This window comes from Equus caballus, chromosome 19 (assembly GCF_041296265.1).
Source record: "Equus caballus isolate H_3958 breed thoroughbred chromosome 19, TB-T2T, whole genome shotgun sequence".
Taxonomy (NCBI): Eukaryota; Metazoa; Chordata; class Mammalia; order Perissodactyla; family Equidae; genus Equus; species Equus caballus.
The window spans coordinates 58,315,244-58,337,495 of NC_091702.1; the positions used below are offsets into that span (position 1 = coordinate 58,315,244).

At 37.8% G+C, this 22,252-nt stretch overlaps 1 protein-coding gene across 1 annotated transcript in view; it reads right to left on the minus strand.

Moving 5' to 3' along the window:
• Nucleotides 1-5,127: 5,127 nt before the first annotated feature.
• Nucleotides 5,128-22,252, minus strand: part of TRAT1 (T cell receptor associated transmembrane adaptor 1) — a 33,951-nt gene continuing 16,826 nt past the window's right edge. Inside the window, exons 3-6 of the mRNA XM_005602016.4 lie at nucleotides 19,163-19,199; nucleotides 12,733-12,794; nucleotides 10,559-10,647; nucleotides 5,128-5,771 (exon numbers count right to left, since the gene is read on the minus strand). Coding sequence (XP_005602073.2) covers nucleotides 5,514-5,771; nucleotides 10,559-10,647; nucleotides 12,733-12,794; nucleotides 19,163-19,199 — 446 coding nt within the window. The 3' untranslated portion in view covers nucleotides 5,128-5,513. The remainder of the gene's footprint in view (nucleotides 5,772-10,558; nucleotides 10,648-12,732; nucleotides 12,795-19,162; nucleotides 19,200-22,252) is intronic.

The following is a 22,252-nucleotide window of genomic DNA, read 5'->3' on the forward strand; positions in this document are numbered from 1 at the left end:
TGGAATTACTGGCAGATAAACATTTTTGAAGGAAAGATTAGTGACGTTGAAGACATAATAAGAGAAACTATCCAAATGAAACACAGAAAAAAAGACTAAAATAAACAGATCAGTGAAATGTGAGCTAACTTGCAAGTAATTGAAGAACTTGAAAATGGAGGGATACAGAGAAAATATTTAAAGAAATATTGGTCATTTTTTCCCAAAATTTGATGAAAACTATAAACACAGATTCAAGTTCAACAATCTCTAAACAAAAGACATATTAAAACAAACAAACAAACCTATGCTAAGGCCCATTGTTTAAAACCAGTGATAAAGAAAATCTTAATGCAATCAGAGAAAAATAAGAAACAGCACACAGAGGGACAAAGACAAGTACGACACCAAATTTTTCTTCAGAAACAATGCAACTGAGAAGACAGTGAAGAAGTATCTTCAAATCACTGAAAGAAACACAGTCAACTCAATCTTGAAATGTTTTACTCAGTGAAAATATCTTTCAAAAATGAAGGCAAATAAAGACTTTTTCAGATGCATAAAAGCTGAGGAAGTTCATCACTAGCAGACTTGAGCTAAAATAAACGTTAAAGGAAGTCCTTTAAACTGAAGAATAATGGTACTAGATGGAAGCCTGGATCTACACAAAGAATTGGAGAGTTTGGAAATGTTAACTATGGGGATAAACATGAGACATTTTTTATTGTTATTTAAATCTTTTAAAAGATCATTGGCCTTTTAAAGACACAAAGACAATAGAAACAATAACAACATATAAAATAAATAAAAGCCAGAGCACAAAGGCCAGGAGGGGAGAAATAGAAGTACACTGTTTTAAGGTTCTTAGACTATACCAAAGCAGCATAGTATATTCTACCATTTGAATGCAGACTATGCTCAGCTAAAGATGTTTATTGTAAACCCTAAGCAATCACTAAAATAACACAGCATAGACATAACTAACAATCCAAGAGTGAAGATAAATAGAATCATAAACAAATAGTTATGTAATCTAGAAGAAGTCATAAAAAGAGGAAAAAATGAATGAAGAACAGATGGGACAAATAGAAAAGAGAAGTCAAGAGTCTTGCTTTGAATCCAAAAATGTCAATCATTGCATTAAATGAAAATGATCTAGGGGGCTGGCCCTGTGGCCAAATGGTTAAGTTCGCGCACTCTACTTCAGTGGCCCAGGGTTTCTCCAGTTTGGATCCTGGGCATGGACGTGACGCCGCTCATCAGGTCATGCTGAGGCGGTGTCCCACATAACACAACCAGAAGGACCTGCAACTAGAATATACAACTATGTACTGGGAGGCTTTGGGGAGAAGAAGAAGAAGAAAAGAAGATCAGCAACAGATGTTAGCTCAGAAGCCAATCTTCAAAAAATAAAATAAAATGATCTAAACACCCTAATTAAATGGCAGGGATTTTCAGATTGGATGAAAAAAAGCAAAACAAACTATATGCTGCCTACAAATAATGCGTTTTACACAAAGGCATAAAGATACTTGCACCCCTACGTTCATTGCGGCATTATACACAATAGCCAAGACTTGGAAGCAACCTAGGTGCCCATCAAGGGACGAATGGATAAAGAAGATGTGGTATTTATATATGATGGACTACTACTCAGCCATAGGAAATGATGAAATCCAGCCATTTGTGACAACATGGATGGACCTTGAGGGTATTATGCTGAGTGAAATAAGTCAGAGGGAGAAAGTCAAATACCATATGATCTCACTCATAAGTAGAAGATAAAAACGACAAAAAAAAAAAAACACATAGCATTGGAGATTGGACTGGTGGTTACCATTGGGGAAGGGGGGAGGGGGGCAGGCAAAAGGGGTGGTTAGGGTCACATGTGAGGGGATGCACTATAATTAGTGTTCGGGTGGTGAACATGATGTAATGTATACAGAATTTGAAATATGATGTACATCCAAAAAAACAAAAATTTTAAAAATTTTTTTAAAAAATGTGTTTTAAATATAAAGATGTAAATAAGTTTAAAAAGGATATAAAAAGATATAAATAAGTTTAATAAGGATATAAAAAGATATGCTAACATTAATCAAAAGACAACTGGAGTGACAATATTAATATTAGACAAAGTACATTTCAGAGAAAATAATACTACCAAAGATAAAAAGGGGTATTTCATAATGATAAAGTGATCGGTTCATCAAGAAAACAACATTTCTAAACGTTCATGCACCTAATAATAGAACTTCAAAATATATGAAGCAAAAACTGATGGAATTTCACAAAAAAATAGACAAATGTACCATTCCTCTCTCAATAATTGATAGAACAAAGAGGCAAAACCAGTGAGGATATAGACTTGAAGAGCTCTATCAACCAAATTGACCTACTTCCCATTCATAGAACAATCTACTCAACAACAATAGAGTGCGCATTCTTTTCCAGTACACACCATCATTCACCAAGATAGACTATTCTGGGCAGTAAAGGAAGGCTCAATAAATTTAAAAGGATTCAAGTCGTATGTTCTCTGACCACAATGGAATTAAACTAGAAATCAATAACAGAAAGAGATCTGGAAAACCCGCCAACATTTGGAAACCAAATGACAATTTCTAAATAACCCATGGGTCAAAGGGAAATTGGAAATATTTGAAATGAATGAAAATGAAAATACAATATATTAAATTTTGTGGGAAACTTATGAAATTAAATGCCTATTTTGGACAAGAAGATAGTCTCATATTAATGACCTCAGCCTCCACCATAAGAAGCTAAAAGAAGAACAAGCAGAACACATAATAGCTTGAAGAAAGGATGTAGTATAGATCAGAGGGCAAAGCAAAGGAACAGAAAGTGTAAAAACAATAGAAAAACTATGTAAACAATAATTGGTTCCTTGAGTAAATCAATAAAATTGATAAACCTCTAACAGGACAGATCAGGAAAACAGGAAACAAATTACCACTATCAAAGAGGGGTGAAATCACTACAGACACTACAGATATTCAAAGGATAATATGGGAATATTCTGAGCAACTTTATGTCAATAAGTTTAACAACTTTGATGAGAGGGACAAATTTCTTGAACAACATGAACTACCAAATTCACTCAACAGGAAATAACTTGAATAGCCTTTTATCTATTAGAGAATTCAATTTTGTGGTTAAACATTCCCAATTACCAGATACATTTGATGCATAAAACTTAAAATAGGGTCCAGCCCGGTGGAGCAGTGGTTAGGTTCTCACATTCCTCTTCTCGGCGGCCCAGGGTTCACCGGTTGAGATCTCAGGTGCAGACATGGCACTGCTTGGCATGCCATGCTGTGGTAGGCATCCCACATATAAAGTAGAGGAAGATGGGCACAGATGTTAGCTCAGGGCCAGTCTTCCTCAGCAAAAAGAGGAGGATTGGCAGTAGTTAGCTCAGGGCTAATCTTCCTCAAAAAAAAGAAAACTTAAAATATTATTGAATGGAATTCAAATGATACAAACCAGACACAAAAAATTCAAATATTTCTAGGGGCTGGGTAAATACACTGTAAGTGAATGACATGGAATCGTTATAGGAAAAAATAACTGCCAAAAATACAATCAGACTTTATTTTTACTCAGCCATAGCATGCATAGAAATCTAACATAATATAAACACATATAAAAGCAGAGATTTTATTTTAATTTGAAAATTAAAACAAAGTCAACATATAATTCTTAATTAATTATTATTTCTTGTGGTTTTTGCCTCTTCTCTAGAATCAGAAAACTAATTCCTTTTCTTCTACCCTTAGATATTAATATTTTTGTGTGTTTCCTATGGCATTGTGGATAACTTCAAATATTTTACTTTGGCATTGGCATTTAATTTTATACAGATTCATAATGGATAGGAGTTATTGACAAAAGTAGGTATTTCCAAATATGGATCGAATTCTTATACAGCAATGTGCTCTTCCTTCCTCTCTCTTTGCAGGGGTGGCTCCTTCTCATTGTTCAGTTCTCAGAATTAAAATTTCCTCTTCAGAGATGCCCTTTCCCCATCATTATTTTTCATTCTTCTATTTTCTTAATAGTATTTTTTTTACTGGTAGCTGCCCTTTTCTTTGTTAACCTGATATTCAACTGTTCCACTCGTCTGTAATTTCAGTGGAGGCAGGGTCTCTGTCTGTTTCCCTCACGATTGTACACCAGTGTCCAACTTAGTGCCACACTACAGCAGGAGCTCAACAAAGAGTTGAAGAGAGTGAACAGAATCCACTAAGCTCTAGAGAGAGGCCAGCACTGATGGTTGACATGTACTATTGTCTCAGTCAGTGAGGATTTGAGACTCAATTAAAAGTCCTATTCCAAATGGACAAAGATAACAGAACTTTTTTTTAAATAACTTTTTGGAGGAGAATTTAGGAGCATTTATCAGAATTTAAATTGGACACACACTTTGACCAAACTCTTGACCTTTCAGCAATGCGTGTTCTAGAGACTCACAGTATACACCTTTTAAAGCCGCAGTTCCTTTCCTAGGCGTTTAGCCTAAAGAAGTAGTTAGACAAGCACCCAAACACACGCGCAGATGCATTCTCATGACAATATTATTTGTAAAAGCAAGAAACAGAAATTGGAAATGAGCTAAATGTACTTTAAAATTATTTAAATAAATTCTGAGTCATTAACGAGATGCTCTGCAGGCGTTAAATGACAGCATATAACTGCATTTAGTTATAGTTGAAAATAACGGTGAAAATAAATTCAGAATATATTGTTAGGTGAGAAAAGTTTAAATAATATGTATAAGGTTATCATCCCCTATTTTTGGTAAAAAAAAAAAAAAAGAAACAACTAATGTATATACACGGGCATACCCAGAAAAATATCTAGAAGGATATATAGAAAGTTGCTCATAGTGATTATCTCTGGCTAGTTGAATATCTAAATTCTTTTTGATACTTGTTTATTGTAACAAGGAGCATGCGCTAATTTTATAACAATTTTTAAAACTAATAAAGATATTTCCATTTGAGAAAAGTATTTCTTAAGAAGATTATCCCACTTCTCTTAGAAATATATTTGAATGTCTCCCACGCCTTCAATCAGAAATTTCTTCCAATTATGGAGTGTTTCACATTGATGAAAAAGAAGAAATGTTTTTAAAAAGTTGACTTTTATTTTTCTTTCAACATGTTCCAGAACACAGCTTTTCTTAAAATTTTTTTTTGTTTTATTTCATTGAGTTTTAAGTATTGTCCGTGAAGTTGTGACTTTATTCATTATCAGGCTCAATTTGCAAACTAGATTTTATTTTGCATTTTGCTACTTAGGCATTTTTAAGTGAATTCACATAACTAATTTTCCTGGCATTACATTTGGCGTGTACAAACGGACACTCTGGATAAGAGGAAAGTCACCATCTCACCAACAAACGATCAGGCTGTCACCCAGCTAAATCACAGTGTGTCATATGGGAATTTCATTTTCTTTGACAAAGATCTCCAATAAGAGCTGAATCATTGAGCTAGATCAGAGTCCAGCTAGTTCATAGGTTCTTTCTTCGCACGAATCAATCCGAACAGCCTGATGGGATCATCATGGATGTTTTCCTCTTCTTCCTGGTCCTCAGGTGCAAAACTATCAACCAAAGCAGTCATAGAAAGGCTGGCATCCGTCGCATGTAACTGCTCATCTTCAACCTTGTCTGGCAAATAAGGATCGTGTTTCCTGGGCTTTCTGCGCTTCCCCTCAAGGCTGTGCTCCAGGGAGGAGTAGAACATCTGTGCTTCATTGGTTGCCTAAAAAGAAAGGCATGTCAGGTTTTCATTGCTAGCCCATTCTTTAACTTTGATGACTTCTAGGGATTTCTAAGGCCTATGAAAAACCAGCAGCTTGTTTCTGGGCTTCAGCTACCTTGCTTTGCCAAATCTGTCAGTTAGGATGATAACAAAAAACAATAGTCAGCTCAAGACTTTTGAGTGGAAAAAAATGCTTAGATGAAATTTGTGTGTGCATATTTTTATTTTTTTCTCGTACTCAAATCATACATGAACGTTTTAGATGGACTCTCACGTGCCTCTCCCTGCCTTCATCTCAGGTGGCCCTTGCCCCGTGTTGCTCTTACCAAGGCACAATCCTCTAACTCGTTAAACGGGGAACAAGCATGACAGGAAGGAATTTCATAAATCACAAAGTCTATGTTACGCGTGCTTAAGAATTGGTCATTTGGTGGCACTCACAAAAGTCCCCAATTTTTCTACATTTTTGACATTCAGAAGTATAAAGATAAGTGTCCATTTATGGGATAGCATCTGGCAAGAATTACATTTCCCATCTTCCCTGTTATTTCCTTCTTGCCCGCCTGTCCCCAGGTCCCCTGAAGCCCATTTTAGGCTGGCCTTGGAGATATTCGTTTGTATCAAGAGGGTCTGGCGGTCCTCTCTGGCCTGGCGCCAGGTCAATACTAGAATAAGGACAGGAGACCAGTGAAACTTGAAGTGATAGGCTTGAAGGCAAGACCTTGAATTTGGTGTTGGCAAGCCTAGGGACTGAATCCCGGCTCTGTCACATACTGGTTGTGGGACCTTGAGCAATTTCTCAAAACTATTTGGGTCTCAGTTTTCTTGCTCATAAACTGAGAGTACCTATCACACAGTGTTATGAGTAAAAAGAGATAAAATATGTGGAAGCTATAACCACTGTCCAAAAGTAAGGTATGGGATTATAATTATTAGAAGCTGTATGCTAAAACTTTAGGACAGTCATTGAATAAACCAAAAACTTCTGTATTAAGGATTTACTTTAAGAGGACGCCAAAATTGAATCAATTTGTGGGGGCAGGAAGCAACCTTTAGATTAACAAAGCCCCTAACGCATTGGTAAGCATCTCCCTGTTGCATTCATTTTTTTTCTTTCTTTTTTTTGAGGAAGATTAGCCCCGAGCTAACATCTGCTGCCAATCCTCCTCTTTCTGCTGAGGAAGACTGGCCCTGAGCTAACATCTGTCCCATCTTCCTCTACTTTATATGTGGGACACCTGCCACAGCATGGCTTGCCAAGCGGTGCCATGTCCACACCTGGGATCCCAATCGGTGAACCCCAGGCCGTCAAAGTGGAACACATGCACTTAACTGCTGCGCCACAGGGCCGGCCCCTGTTGCACTCATTTTCATGCTAAAAGTTAAATGTCTTATATTCTCTACCAGGCAGAAGAGAGGGTTCCATTTCCAATCTATCTGGTATCTTTGTCTGACTTTTTATTCCTAAAATAGTCATTTCTGGGAAATTGCAACAGTTGCCTAACTGGTAACCTTGCTCTAGTCCCTTCTCTCTGCCAGTTAGCCCGTATCCTGTCTTCAAATTATCTTCCTAAGGCACAACTTTCATATATTTACCATCCTGTCTCCAAAATTTTAGCCTATGGACTAACATCCAAATTTCATCTCCCAACACTCAAGGTTTTCTGTGCTTGTGCTCTACCTTTTCAATTTTGATTCCCACCTCCCCCATACATAGACGCTGTATTCCAAGGTTCCACTGGACAGTTGGCTGCTTCCTGCACAGACCTCCTGCTTTCACCTGCTTTGCCTTTGCCCGGACAGAGAGAGGAGATGTCAGTGACGTTCAAATACAACCAGAAGGCGCCCAGTAAGTCAAACAGTGGATACCTTTTTTGTCTGTCCAGCACTTTGCTGTATCCTTTTTCTTCGATAAGTTCCCCATATTCCTTTGGGAAATTCCTCTCCTCTATCTGGTCCTTGAGAGACTGTCAACGACAGTGCTGCAGCCCAAGGCCAGCACAGAACTAAGCATGTGACCTAGGCTGGAACCAATCGCACAACCCATCCCCCGGCAACAGAAGTTGGCCCAGGAATGGACATGTGACTCCAGCAGAACCAATTAAAAGGCATCTTTGGGATTAATGCACAGATGCAGGAATAGCAAAGGTGTTTTTTCCTGGGGCTGGGAGGAAGAAAACTGGGTCTGCTAGCGGCTTGCCCAGCCTCAATGGAAGAGTCTGTACAGACGAGAATGAAGAAGAAATGGGGAGAGTTCCCATATTCAGCCATCTCAAAAACAAAATACACCCTTATCTCTCCCTGTTACATGAGCCAGAAACATCCCTTTTATGCTGAAGTGATTTGAATTGGGTGTCTGCACTTACAGCTGAAAGCATTCCAAATAGTATATGTCTGGTCAACAGTTGGTCAACTTTATCAAATACTGCAGAGTTCAAAGAATGGCTGAGAAAGACCACAAATTGTACATGTACCAGTCACTTATGACTTCCAGAGTGTTGTTTCAGTTGAATGGATGGGTGGAGAATATATAGCCAGTGGTGAAAGAATGTGGATCTATGGAAAGAAATGGAAACAGTGGAGGAAAGTAAGAGTTTAAGAATTAGTGAGAAAAACAGATTGAAGTAAAGTTTTCCTGTGATGTTTGTTTTATTTTTAGATATTAGGGTGACTTGTGCATACGGTAGGTAAATAGTAATGATTCATTTAAAAAATGGACAATGGAGACAAATCACTGAAAGAGCAAGATCTTGAAAGAAATAGGAGAAATGGTCAAGAGCATAAGTAGGAATATTGGCTTTGGAAAGGAGAGAGGATGCTTCTGACATAGGAAGGGAAAGGAGAGAGAGGCCACAGATTTTGACATGAAGATGAGAAAAGGAGTAAGCCTAAACTTACGTCTCTCACATTTTTCAGGATATGGAAACTGATGTGGACTCATTTTATTACTAGGTTTCCTGATTAACTCTTCCTAGTTAGTAGACTGAGATATTGAAATAACAACTTCTCACCTGTACACCTCATTTTCAAAGGGCAAGGAGCTTATTTCCATTTTTCCAACAAACATTTTATCCCTCAAGCTTTATGCATAATATTGTAGATTCCTTCTGCTTTTGTAATTGACCAAAGTAACAGAGTGAGCATTGTAGTAGCAAACTAGGGAGTGTTTTTGATGATAATGATCATTCTAATAAAATGGAATTGAGCAAATATAGAGAGATTATTTCTAATTTGTGAAACTAAATTTGTGAGAAGGGTGTAATAGAATTAAAGACTAGTCTCCTTAGAAGAATCTTCAAATATATAATTTATAAAATAGCAGACTTTAAAAGACATTTTAAGGCTTTGCACAATTGCAACTTGCATAAACACCAGATGCAGCTCAAATAAAGCTGGCCTGTCCAATTCATGTGTATTAAATAGTAACTTCTATTGGGAATTCTCATTTCTTTCACAGCTAAGGTGCTGTGATCTCTCCATTTCAGATGGTGTGGTTACATTTTAACCTTCTTTGAGAGGTTTTCTTTTTCTTTTCATGGATTTAGCAGATCATACTGTAACGTGCAGTTTTTCACACCTTTTATCTAAAAATAAATTTTATAATAAGTTGAACATCAGATGATGGATTTGACCATCAGAGGGCGACTCTACATTTTGGTTAAACCTCGCCACATCTTGGTTCCTTAATAAAAATGTCAAGAATTCCGATTTCTTAGGGGATTCATATAAAAAAGGAGAAGAAAATTCTTGCTTAGTGGGAAGTTTCGAAGGTGCAAACCATCTTAGGGAGGAGAAACTTTTCTGCTAGGTGGGACTAAGTTTAGATTCCGTCTCCCCACTTGGCACTGAGCGCTTAGGGTAAGTTCTTCAGGCTTTACAAGCCCCTGTCTAGTGGGAATAACAAGGCTGCCTCCCTCATAGGAATCTGAGAAGATAATGCCTATAAAGCACATAATTCAAGGCCTGACACATAACAGCCGCACAGGAAATGCTGGTCCTGGGACCATTTCCAGGGAGTAGCAAGAGAGCACACAACTGAGGGGACAAGATCTGGGAGGAGAGGGAAGAAGAACGATTTTAACAGAGATTTCTAACACTTCAGCAGCATATAGGCTAGAAATTGTGAATGGCTTTCGATGAAATCAGTGCTCTGTCAGAAAAGACTGCACTGATTTTATAGGAAAAGGAGAAACTACCCATTTCTTCTTGGGTTTTTATGTGTTTCTGCTTAGACTTTGTTGAGACCTATCCCCACATAAGCCATGTGAAAATTTCTTGCCATAAGAGCACAGCCATAGGACTTGTATTAAAATGTACATTCATTTGCTTTGTAAAGTAGAAGTATGGTCTTTTATTTCCAGCTAATTTATCTTTTAGCTAAAGGTCTTTCTCTCCTGCCTCCCATAAATTCCTGACATCTAGCTCTTGTGAGCATCATGCCTGTGTCAACTTTTGTATTCATCTCTGTGATGCACACACTTTTTTCAATCTGAAAGAAAAAGCTTACTTAACTTAGGAGAATCCACTTTTCTTTCAAAGTGATTGTAATTACAAACGTGTAATTGTACATATTTTTGACTCTTCGAGTGTGGTTCTGAGTATATTTATTTGCCTTTGAGTTTCCCTTGAGAGCTCAGGTCCCAGAACTTGACACCAGTTCAGACTGAAAGTTCCTAGCAGGCTGCTTCAGGCGTGCATCGGAATGCGCTGCTTTCCTGCTTTTGAAACATGGGGCTGTGCTGTGATCGACGCTGAGCTTGACCTTTGATACAGAAAACAAAACTCACCTGTGCAGGTGTGGGAGCTGCTCGCAGTTGATTCACAGATCTTTCTGGTTGGGCTTTCATTTGCTCATAGCAGTTTTCATCCATTGGTTCTTGGGAGTTGAAAAGATCATGATTTACCAAGGAAAAATGAAAAATGCTGACACAAATAAAAATACATGACCCAAATGACATTTTGCTATAAATATGAAACCCCCAAGAATCGTTTGACCAGCTATCTCATGGGGATGCAAAAAGGTAAGGAAGCACAAGCTGCTCTCTGCATATCAGACAGTGGAGAAGTCTGTTTCCCCACAGCATTAACGATAAGACAAAAAGGTCACTTGGGATATGGACTAGATTCTCTTACTTTTTATATACTATTGCAGAACACGACCGTCTCAACTTCCATCGCCATTTAGATGTTGCAGAGATCCCGTGAGCTGAAGGATGGCCTACGTTCTCTTCTATTTAGGGATGATGGCAAGCGATGTGTAGTGGCATAAAGCCCAGTGCACATACATTGGTGATGACAGTTTGATAATTTTCTCCATGACTAAGAAGTTTTACTCAGAGGCATTTTAAACCCTATATCCTATTTTTGAAAAAGAGGATTTAGATTATGGTTTTTGCTCCCTAAATCAGTGAAGGACAGTTCAGCCAGGCTGTCCAGAGGGTCTGAACCAGTGGAATGCCAGTCCTAAGGATCTGGTGTTTTGTGCAGGTCCAACAGCCAGCAGACCTGCCTCATTTCATCTTGTGGGGACAGGCTTATTGACTCATCCCTACCTTTCTTCCCCCAGATATGCCATTTAAAAGGGAGAGGAAAGAGAGATAGTGACTTGTAGGATGGCCAGCAACCTAGCAGAAATGTGGATTGAACCAATTTGACCCATAGAAAAAAAGACATATCTACTCTAACACAAGGTACCTCAAAATCATTCAACTGTTTCCAAAAATCAACACAGAGAAAGGTCCATAGAGTGGTGTCCCAAAGCTTGGTCCGTGGAAAACATGCATTAGAATCACCACGGAAATTTTCTACACAGCAGATTCCTAAGCCCTATCCTGAACCTACTCAATCAGAGCCTGTGGGAGTGATACCCGTGCTCACTTAGATACGGAAATTGTAGACACAGTGCGCTGTGAGCCGCCAGAGTGTAAGCATTTAAGTCCTCAAATATTACACATGGGCACCACGATTCTGGAAGGGGAAACAGGAGGGGAGGGCAAGGTATTTTTAATAGTATATTCCTGAAAAATAATTTCCGATTCCTCAGAGTGCAGAGAGTAGAGGATACTTTACAATGGAGGGAAAGATAAAAATTAAATAAATTCTTGAATCCTTTAAAATTCTCACACTCTTCCTTAAGGAGAATTCTATACTGTTTTGATCTATAGAGATTCAGATACATTTAGTCCATTACTGGAAATCTCTGCATTCAAGACTCAGAGATTAATAGGAATTACCCCCAAGTCTCCTCTCATGAATTAAGCGAAGTGCTTGCATGGCAAGGATGGAGTTAAATACCAGCATTACCCTCATGCCTTCTCTCATCACAGCTCTGAGATCGGATCACAGATGTCTGTTTTCAGGAATTTACGGGCATTTTGATTTTGGGTGGTTGAGATGCTTCAAGTAATGAGCGATGCTGGGAATTGAAGCGTACTTGTTTCACCAGAACAAAAATGAAGAAGCATTCAGTGGGGATTTGGCTCTTTCCCTACTTGCCATCAGTGTAGCCCTTAGTGTGCTACTTAAAAAGAATGAGTTAAAACAGGGGACACCAGGGAACAGGTTCATTGTTCCAGATTATTGACTGTAGATTTGCTTTTGTATACAGAGCACACAGCACTGTTCCCCTGGGCCATTTTCTGTTCTAGAAATAACTTTATTTCATAGAATTCTGTGTGTGTCAGAGTTCATGGTAACAGAGTCTTCCTGTATGCTCATTACTACTAAAGTGAAGTGAAGAGGTTGGAGAAAAACAGGATGTTGATTTACACTGAATATTGCGACACGATTTACACCTCGCAGCTTCGTAGAGCTAAATAACATGCTGAAGAGACTTGAATTTATGGTTTCTCTTGGGATATTTAAACATGATTGTGACCAAAAATAAGCCACCTCAAATTCTTTGTGGCATTAAGTGGGGGGAATAAATTTATAGATAAATTTCTAGAAAAATACAACTTACCTGGGATCACATTATCTAAGTTACCATAAATGGGTGTGTCTTCAATGTAATACTCATCCTCCCTATAATAAGGAAAAATAATTTGCTGTATTAGAATCCACTTGGCACATAGTTCTGAACTAATTTCTCAGCTAAATTCAATACTGGGTAAACTGTTGCGTGTTCTTGTTCAGCCTCGGCCAACCAAGGTAGATATATTTAGGTGTGAGTGAGTGAGGGAACATGAGTGTGTGTACACACCTGCCTGCACGTGTGTGTGTAAATTTAAACGTTGGTTTTTGGACCTTCTTCCAGGGAATAATGATAGCAAATACTTATCTAGCATTTACCATTTGTCAGATGCAACTTGAAGTGCATTTTATATATTCACTCATTTAATTCTGACAACAATCCAACCAGACAGGCACTATAGCCTCCCCTTTGTACAGATAAGGAATCTGAGGCACAATTTGCTGAGGGCCACAGGAATAGCAAGTAGCAGAGCCGCGATTAGAATCTAGGTTACCTGTGCCCTTAACTATACATTGTACTCCTTGCTTACTTGCCCTGACTATCACTCAGAGCCATCCCCTGAAACTATGTTCACGAAGTAAATATTAATTGACAGTGATGTTTAAAAAATATAAGGCCAAAGACTCAGCTTGGTAGATGCAGTAAAATGACTGATCACCTATTACACCCAGATGCGGTGCTAAGAAATAAGCCAGACAGAGAAAGAAAAACACTGCATGATTTCACTCATATGTGGAAGAGAAACAAACACATGGACAAAGAGAACAGATTAGTGGTTACCAGAAGGGAAGGGGGTTGGGTGATGGGCGAAAGGGGTAAAGGGGCATATATGCATGGTGACAGGTAAAAACTAGACTACTGGTGGTGAACATGATGCAGTCTATATAGAAACTGATCTATAATTGTATACAGCTGAAATTTACACCATGTTATAGGCCAATACAACCTCAATAAAATAATTTTTTTTAAAAGACCCAGGGAAATTCTGCAAAAATATTATTATTCTACCCACTTCACAGGGGAGAAGTCTGAGATTCAGACAGATTAACATATTTCCCCTAGCCTCATGTGTAACATGGGCAATAACTACCAATTATGAAAGCTTCTCTTTATGCCAGTGCTCATTCAACCCTCAGGACAGCCCGACAAGACACATCTTTTTATCCCCACTGTGCACATAAATAATTTGCAGCTCATAGAAGTAAATTGTCCAAAGACACACAGAAGGTAACTGGCAGTGACAGGATTGTAATGCAAGTCTGCTCCTAAAGCCCTGAACACTGTTTGCTCTTGATGCTTGATTAAATTTCCTTACAACCTCATCTAAGTAATGCTATTAGGATTACAGTAGACACCCCACCATTGTCACCAGACAGTGATGATGGCCCTGGTGACCAGCTTTCACAATGGCAGGCCAGGAACAGAGAAACATAGGCAGTGAGAGTGGCATTTCGTAAAATAGTAGCAACTGCTTCAACTTTGAGATTACATTTCACCAAGAGCTGGAGGGAATCGCATCAAAAGAAAAAAGAACTTTTATCTCAAGGCATAAAACCTATATTACTCCCCATGCTTCCGCGAGAAGACACAGTATATGTAAATGATAAGTAGGTGTCCTTAAAAAAAGTAGCAGACCAAATGATACCTGTACGAAATGGTTTGAAAAGTCCAGATGCTGGCATGTATTTCACTTATCTGCTAACAAAGGAGCTCATCTGTAACCTTTCTTTTCATCAGTAATTCAATACAGCTTAATACTGGGATACAAAGTCGGCCCTGCTCCTGTTTTTTCTCTGGCTACGCAGAGAGTAGAATAGCAAAAGGTGAAGAATTTTTAATAAGACAATCCATCCATTTTCCTAGCCCGCATGGATAGTAGATACAACCTGCAAATGATAAATCATGTCCAAAAAATGAGCATCGTTTCATTCCCTATGAATGAAAATAAGATGTGATTTATAATGCAGTGCCCTGTGTCTACAGGCAGGTCTCAAATGATTAATCATCTCAAATAAACCATTATAAAGGAGCAGTTGCCTAAGCAACAAATTAAAAATTATGTTTTTACTTAGCAATTGCCAAATAGCTCCAGCCTATTGCAAATATCTTATAAACTTCAAGCACAAATGTTTGGCAGTGTTTTCAGTGGAAGACTAATTACTATTAAGAATTAATAAATAAGCCCATATCCTAGAGGTTAATGCACCTCTGCATTTTGGGCCAGATCAGATTCCCCATTGCTCTGAAATGGTCTTCTAACCAATAAGCACGTTTACTCACACTCTAAAATTTAAAATCATATTGACTGTATCTTTCACTAGGGTTTAAATTTTCTACTTTCATTTACATTTTCTCTAGCCTCTACTTTTAAAGTTTTTATTTATACTTTATCATTATTTTATTGTGAAGTTCTTTTCAGAAAAATGCCTCAAATACTTTATTATCTAAGTAGATTAAATAAGTAAATTTAATTTTTAAAAAATCATTACTTCCGCCTGGGTGACTTTGGATGTAAACTCTGAATTTCAATTTCCTTATTTATAAAACAAGGATATTAAACTATTTAATGCTTATTATTCTTTTCAGCTCCCAAATTCTATGACATAAATGTAGGCTTCCAATATCCAAATAAAAATGAAAGATATTTCTAAAAAACTCAATGAAGCTATTTTAAGGGGCTAGAAAGTTGTCTGAGGAAAGAGTAAGCTTAGGGGTCTATCAGAAGTTGGTTTCGGTAAGTGTTAACCTGATTTGCTTAATAGATATTTCTCTGAATAGGCAAACATATAAATCTGGGCTCCACCAGTGCATAAATGTTATTTAAAGCCAGGAGAGAGGATGAAATTACTACAGAATGAGTATAGATAGAGAAGAGGTTCACTAATGAGTCCTGGACACACTTTAAGGTTCAGGAACCAGCAAAGGAGAAGGAGCTGCTGGTAAGTAAGGAAGAAATGATGGTGCGGCCCAGAGCCTAGAGAAGACAGTGTCTCAAGAAGTAATGAGTGCCAGTGTGTCAGATGTCACAGATGGACTGCGTGCGATGAGACTGAGGTTTGGCCATGTGGATTTCATTGGGGACCTTGACAAGAACTGAGTCAGTGGATGATTGAGGACAGAAGATTGAATAAAGAAGATTGAGGGAGGAAGAGGAGAAGAGGAAGAGAAGCCAGCAGATATGGACAGAATGTAGCTGGAACTTTCAAGTTTTGCTGTAAAGGGTACAGAGCAATGGAGAGATAGTTATAGGCAATCTAGCATCAAGGGAGCTCTTCTTTTTTGTTTTTTAAGGTATGGGACAATACTGCCTGTTTATATAGTGATGAGAATAATACAAAAGGGATAGAAAAAGCAGTGATGCAGGAGAGCAAAGGGAAAGTAGCTGGAGCCACGTATTCTTGAGTCTACCCTGTTAAATTTTTGCTTTCTTTGGCAGGGGCTGTGCCATAGGTGCGGGTGTCTTAACCTTAGAGTGAGAAGACACCAAAGATAGACCTCTGGTCCAGGGGAAAAGCGTAAAGCTCAGCAATGTTGTGTGTGACCGGGGTTAGTACGACTAGGGTTTGCTAAGAACGAGTACTGCTCCCTATGAGGGGCATGGTTAATGGACTCTCGGAGCAATGATATCTGACACTAAATTTTTATTCTCTTGATCAGTGTTCAAATTCCCTTCTATTATGGCCACTTCTTTGTAAAATCTCTTAAACACAAGGAGCCTATATTGCCAGTGTTTTGGAGCACTTAAAAGGAAGGGTCTTTCGCTAAAGTTTTGGGGGAAAGGAGGCTGGGAAAATCTGCCAGCATGAAGAACTCTAAAGAGATATAGAAAGAATCTTAGAGCAGTGACACAGAGCTAGGGGTGACAAAAGGGCAACCAAGAATAAGATTTTTGCTTAACATCATACTCTCAAGGTCTATCCATGTTGTTGCAAATGGGATAAGGGGTGAGCACGATGAAGTGTACTCAGGAATTGATAAACAATAATTACACCTGAAATTACACAACATTATAAACCATTAGAATCCCAAGAAAATTACTTGAAAGGATCCCAGCCTGCAGAGCCCCAGAAATCCAAGAAATCGTCTTACGGTAGAAGAACAGCTGAGATGAGACATGTTTTCTGATAAAAACACCTTTCAACGTCACCCAAGAGCAGACCGCGCAAAAGCCGCTGGGAATTTGTCCAAGTTTTTGAGAGGAACACTCAAACTGAGGAGTCACGATAGCCTTAAAGTAATCGTGAACTGAGCTACTCTCCTAAACTAGAGGAGGAATGTGCTCCAAGGGGGTAGGAATTTTCTTAGACCTTAATTTTCATCCAATAAAGCAGCAGTTTCTTTATCAACTACCCTTTTTAAGGAAAGTATTAAATTATAATCTGGATTTTTCAGATGAAGTTCACCAACGCCCATTTTCTCAACACTACAAACCTAGGAAGTTTGATTAAAATCCAGAATTGTTTGGATCTCAAATCCATGACATTCCCACTGCCTTATCCCCTTAAATATCAGGAAGTGTGTATCTGACTTTCCATTAGATGTAGTTGCTACACTGTCCTTGAAGTAGGTCTGACGGCCCAGTGCAGGAAGTGGGGGTGGGGGGCGGTTCGGGGGGTGGGGGGGGGGCGGGACTCAGGAAGATAAGGTCAGAGAAGAAAATTTCTTTCCCCTCCAGCGTAGCTTCCCACCTGGTGTTGAGTAGAAGCAGGGAGAGGGTGCAATGGGGAATCCTACCCTCAAATCATCCCAGCTCTGAGGAGGCGTCAGGAATTCTAGCCCTGCCCAAGAAAGATACCCCTTATTTCCACTTGCTGTTTCAATGTTTAAGTTTGAGTGGCTGGAGGTTGCTCCAGTTGGTTTGTTTTTATCCTGGAGCCTCCATGCCCCTCCTACAAAGGTAAGTTTAGCTCCCAAACTACACGGTCAGACAAGCTGCAAAACACATACATAAACCTGTGCATTCACATGCCAGCCACTTTTTATAGATAAAATCGGCATTGTATATTGAAGTTTTGCCTAACTGGAGATTTAATACACTGGATAGATTATTAAGTCCTTGAAGGAAGGATGTGCATCCTTCCATCTTTGTGTCTCTATTTTCTAGCACAGTACCTATTTGTTGAATGAATATTTACAGAATGGATGAATATTATAAAAGAACCAGCCTCTTTTCCACGTTTGCCCTACAGCTAAGAGCCTGCTTGCATTTTATCAGTTTTTCCTTCTGACTCTTACCATCCGAATCCAAAAACCACCAACCTAGTCTCCAGCAGAATGATCAAATCACAACACTTTCTATCACATTGTATCTTAATTGCCTTTCAAATGATAAGCATCAAATCAATCGTCAAAGAGGTCAACTTCTACGTGAGTATACAGGATTTTCTTTGTCACATTATTTGTTGTAACCAAATCAGCAAATCACTTTTGACTTGAGCTAATAATGACTTGAAAATTATCTCATGTTATAGAATCCAATGTTAAAAGTAGTCATAAAAATAAAGATTTACTTTTTTGTGTGGGTCTGCCTGCAGCCCAGATCCTGAATCTGCCAGAGACATTTCCACATGGAGAAGAATTTTAAAAAGACCTTTTAGAGGCCAACAAAAAGCTTATAATCTTATCTTACCCAGCAAGAAAGCTTTGTGTTTTTATAAGCCCTTTCAGCCTTTCAGTCTACATTTCAGAAAGGTCTTGAAGAGTCCTCTAGGAAATTCTCTATATTTAGAGGGTTTTTTTTATCCTAAAAGAGAAATCTCCAATCTAACAACACATTTGGGTCAGAATATATTTTCCAAGAAAATGAAACTTCTTTATTACGATTTATGTCATAAGCCTTTTTTTTTTTTAAAGTATCACACTATACAAATTTCTCTGCAACTAGCTGACTATTAAAGAGAATAAGTTATAAGTATAACTGCATGGTATTTTAGAGTTGATTTATCACATTTCCCTGTTGACTGACATTACCCCTAAAAACAGCACACCATGTGGCATCTTTGTCTATATATGTGTCTATGCATATCTTAAATTCTATTAAGTGTTGCCAGATTCCTTTCCACCCTGGATTCTTAAGGCCACACAATTCCATACATAATGAGACTGCATCCTGACAATCTGATCTGAATCACAATCTCGGCTGTCTGCTGAAATCAATGAGAATTCTGTAGATACCAGGTTAGAGTCTCATTTTGTCCTTCATTCAGCTCTCTCATTGACTCAGGATGAGTTGTTTACTGGGGCAGATAATAATACTACAGCTTTTAATGTTCAGATGGGAGTAAAGTAATTAAAATTCACTTTTCATTTTATTTTTACCCAAGCGCAATATCCCTGAGCCAAACCTATAAGCAACATAGCACTTGTTACTTTCCCATATTACCTTGGAAACACAATATATAACTCATTTTCTACGTACCGGGAAATGTAGTCATCAGAGAACCTGTATGTTATACCTGAAAGATATTCAAAATAGACAAATTAAAAGAAATGTTGCTACACATTTGTTGAATCTTCCAGAGAGTGTAGTGAGGGGAGCTTTGCATTAATGTCAGTTAACAACTTTGATCAAACCACTCGGCCACCACTGATAGAACTAGAGATCAAGATCTTCCCTGATTCGGGCCAATCGTATTCTCCCTTGGTAACGGGATACAAGCAGTGCAGCTTGGAAGTGATGTAGAGCCAGATGTGTGGCCATTTTATGCAGGGGAAACACCAAGCTGAGAACGCTGGAACCTCTGCCCCTGCCTTCCCTGTGGTGCCAGTCCACTGTGGGGCACAGCGCTCCTTCCTGACTTTGAGTTCCATGAAACACGTCTGCCTCCTTCTGAAAAATTTCCTTCTTTGCCCTTGATAACTTGAATAGGCTTTCCTTCCTTACCAAAAAAAAAAAAAAAAAATCCATAGAAGACAATTTTGTTAATTTATTTGTTATCTATCTTTGAAGTGTCTTAACATTTCTTGACACATGATCAACAACAGAAAAACGATGCTCAGGAAGTCACTCTGGTTGTGATTCCATTTCATCCACATGGTGCAAATAGGGGCAAGAAGAGATAGGGGTTCTAGGGAGAAGAGATCAGGAAAAAGTTGGAAACAGTCTCTAAAATTAATCAAAACAGTAGAATGGCTTTTAAAAGAAACAACATGCTTGTCTGCAGTAACAAGACTGACCAGAGACCTGATGTAGGATCGCAAAACCGTGACAAAATTATCTGCCAAATCTCAGAAAGTGACCAGCGTTGAGCCTTGAAGGTGCTGGTTCAAAGGCAAATAAAAGGAAGCACTTTTACCTCAAATTAAATATATGATTTCAAAATTGGAAACAATACTTTCAAGAATATATTTTAGTGAAAGGCAATTGATTCATAATGAATTATTGAAGGGAATGAAGGGAAATTCAGAGTATAGTTTTAATAATTGAGATCAGTATTATGAAATCTATGTCATCTGTTCATTGGTAAATTTTCTTCGATGTTGAACTGGATGGACGTATATAGTATGATATTTATTATATCTTGATTGTATATTATTTAACCTGGCATTAAATAAAAGCCAAAATCTTGCAAAAGTTATTCCTATAAAAATGAAACCCAGCATTAAGTCTCTGACAATGACTCAGAGACAATAGCAACCAAATGATGATCTTTCAGCTTTAATATATAAAAGAGCATTGTGTATTGGTAAGGAACTAGCAAAAACATTTCCAAATAATTGAATAAGTCACCAAACAACTACACAGATTATTTTTAGTTAGATTCATGTGCAAGAAAGTTGAGTTATTCTCGAAAGAGGTCATTAACTCTTAGAGAAACAGTATTGGAACAAATTATTAAAATCATCACATTGGAATATGAAATGGATGTGTCACATGTCAAGGTGTTTGGAAGAATTCTGTGAAGACCAAATGTGAGAAGTTTTTGTAAAACGTATATACCAAGCAGCTGTGAGACCAAAAATGATGAATGTAATCCATTTGGGACAGATCCAAAATACCCCTCTTCTAGCCCACAGGAAATGCCCTACCATCCACTGCATACAAAAGATGTGATTACTTTCAACTGTCTTCAGATTAGACTAGTCTTATGAATATAAATGCACATGGATGTTGGAAGGAGCCTACTGAAGTCTACTGTTGCACATAGCCACAAGTTGTTGGAAGCCCAACAATATCAGAAAGCTTGAGAAACATACATATAATCAATAGGCATAAAAATAGAAATTATTTCATATAGACCAGGAAATTGTAATAAAGTATGTGTTGGTGGCCAGCCCGTGACCAAGTGGTTAAGTTTACATGCTCCACCTCTGCGGCTGGGGTTTCACAGGTTTGGATCCCAGGTGAGGACTCACTCATCAAATCATGCTGAGGCAGTGTCCCACAAAGCACAACTAAAATGACCTACAACTAGAATATACAACTCTGTACTGGGGTCCTTTGGGGAGAAGGAAAAAAAAAGAGGAAGATTGGCAACAGATGTTAGCTCAGAGCCAATCTAAAATAAATAAATAATGTGTTGATTTCTTTTTGTATGATAGAAATGTTTATACTTGGGTCATTAATTATTATTCAGCTTTGCCTGGAAGTAAAGTGCTTATATAAAAATTTAGTCAAACTTGTACACAAAGCCTGATGTATCACGGAACAAATTCAGAGTGAGAAATCAGAAGACGTTAGAGCAGCTCTTCAATGAATTTTCTGTGTGACAACTTGCAAATCACTTTAAAACTGTGATTCTCAGTTTATCCCTAAAGTAGGGTTAATAATGCCTATATTTTGTGAGTAGATGTGGACGATAAATGAAACAATTTTTGTAAAAACATTTTAGAAAATGACAAAGTTGTTTTTCAACATTATGCATTCTAAATCCATATCAAATAACAAGTCTCAATTTCATTGTGCTGATTTGAATTGGGAATTCATTAAATGGATAAGCTGAAAACAAACTGATATGAATTTAGATGCTATTTTAAAGGTAAAAGATTTGTAAGTAAAGCTTGATTTAGAATGAAATAACCAAATCTCACCTTTGGCAAAAGAATTGTCCCCAACTAAGAGTTAAATTGAAAGAAAAGATAAAAAAAAAAAAACAAAGAAAAAATTTAAAAACAAAATAGTGACATTACTTAAGTAGAATAAGAAAAAACAGGGGTTTTGTAAAAATATTTCCCCAAACAGACTAACATTTAAAAAAAATAATGTGGCTCTTCCAATTGGAGGTACGCAGAGTATGAATGTTGCTTCCTGGAAGGCATACTGATATACAGTGTAAAAGGAGAGCTCTGTAGAAAGAAAATGTAGTTGGAAGTATTATCAGCAGAGAAAAGTAAAAAAAGTTTTAGAACAAAAAGTTTTGTGGGAAAAAGGAAGTAGAAGCAACCGTATAAAGGATTCAATATAATAATGCAGTGCTTAGATGGAAAGAACGGGAACTAAAACCATGTGAGGAAGAAAATAATGAGTAAATGACATTATACATAGAGACCAACTATATTGCAAAGTGCC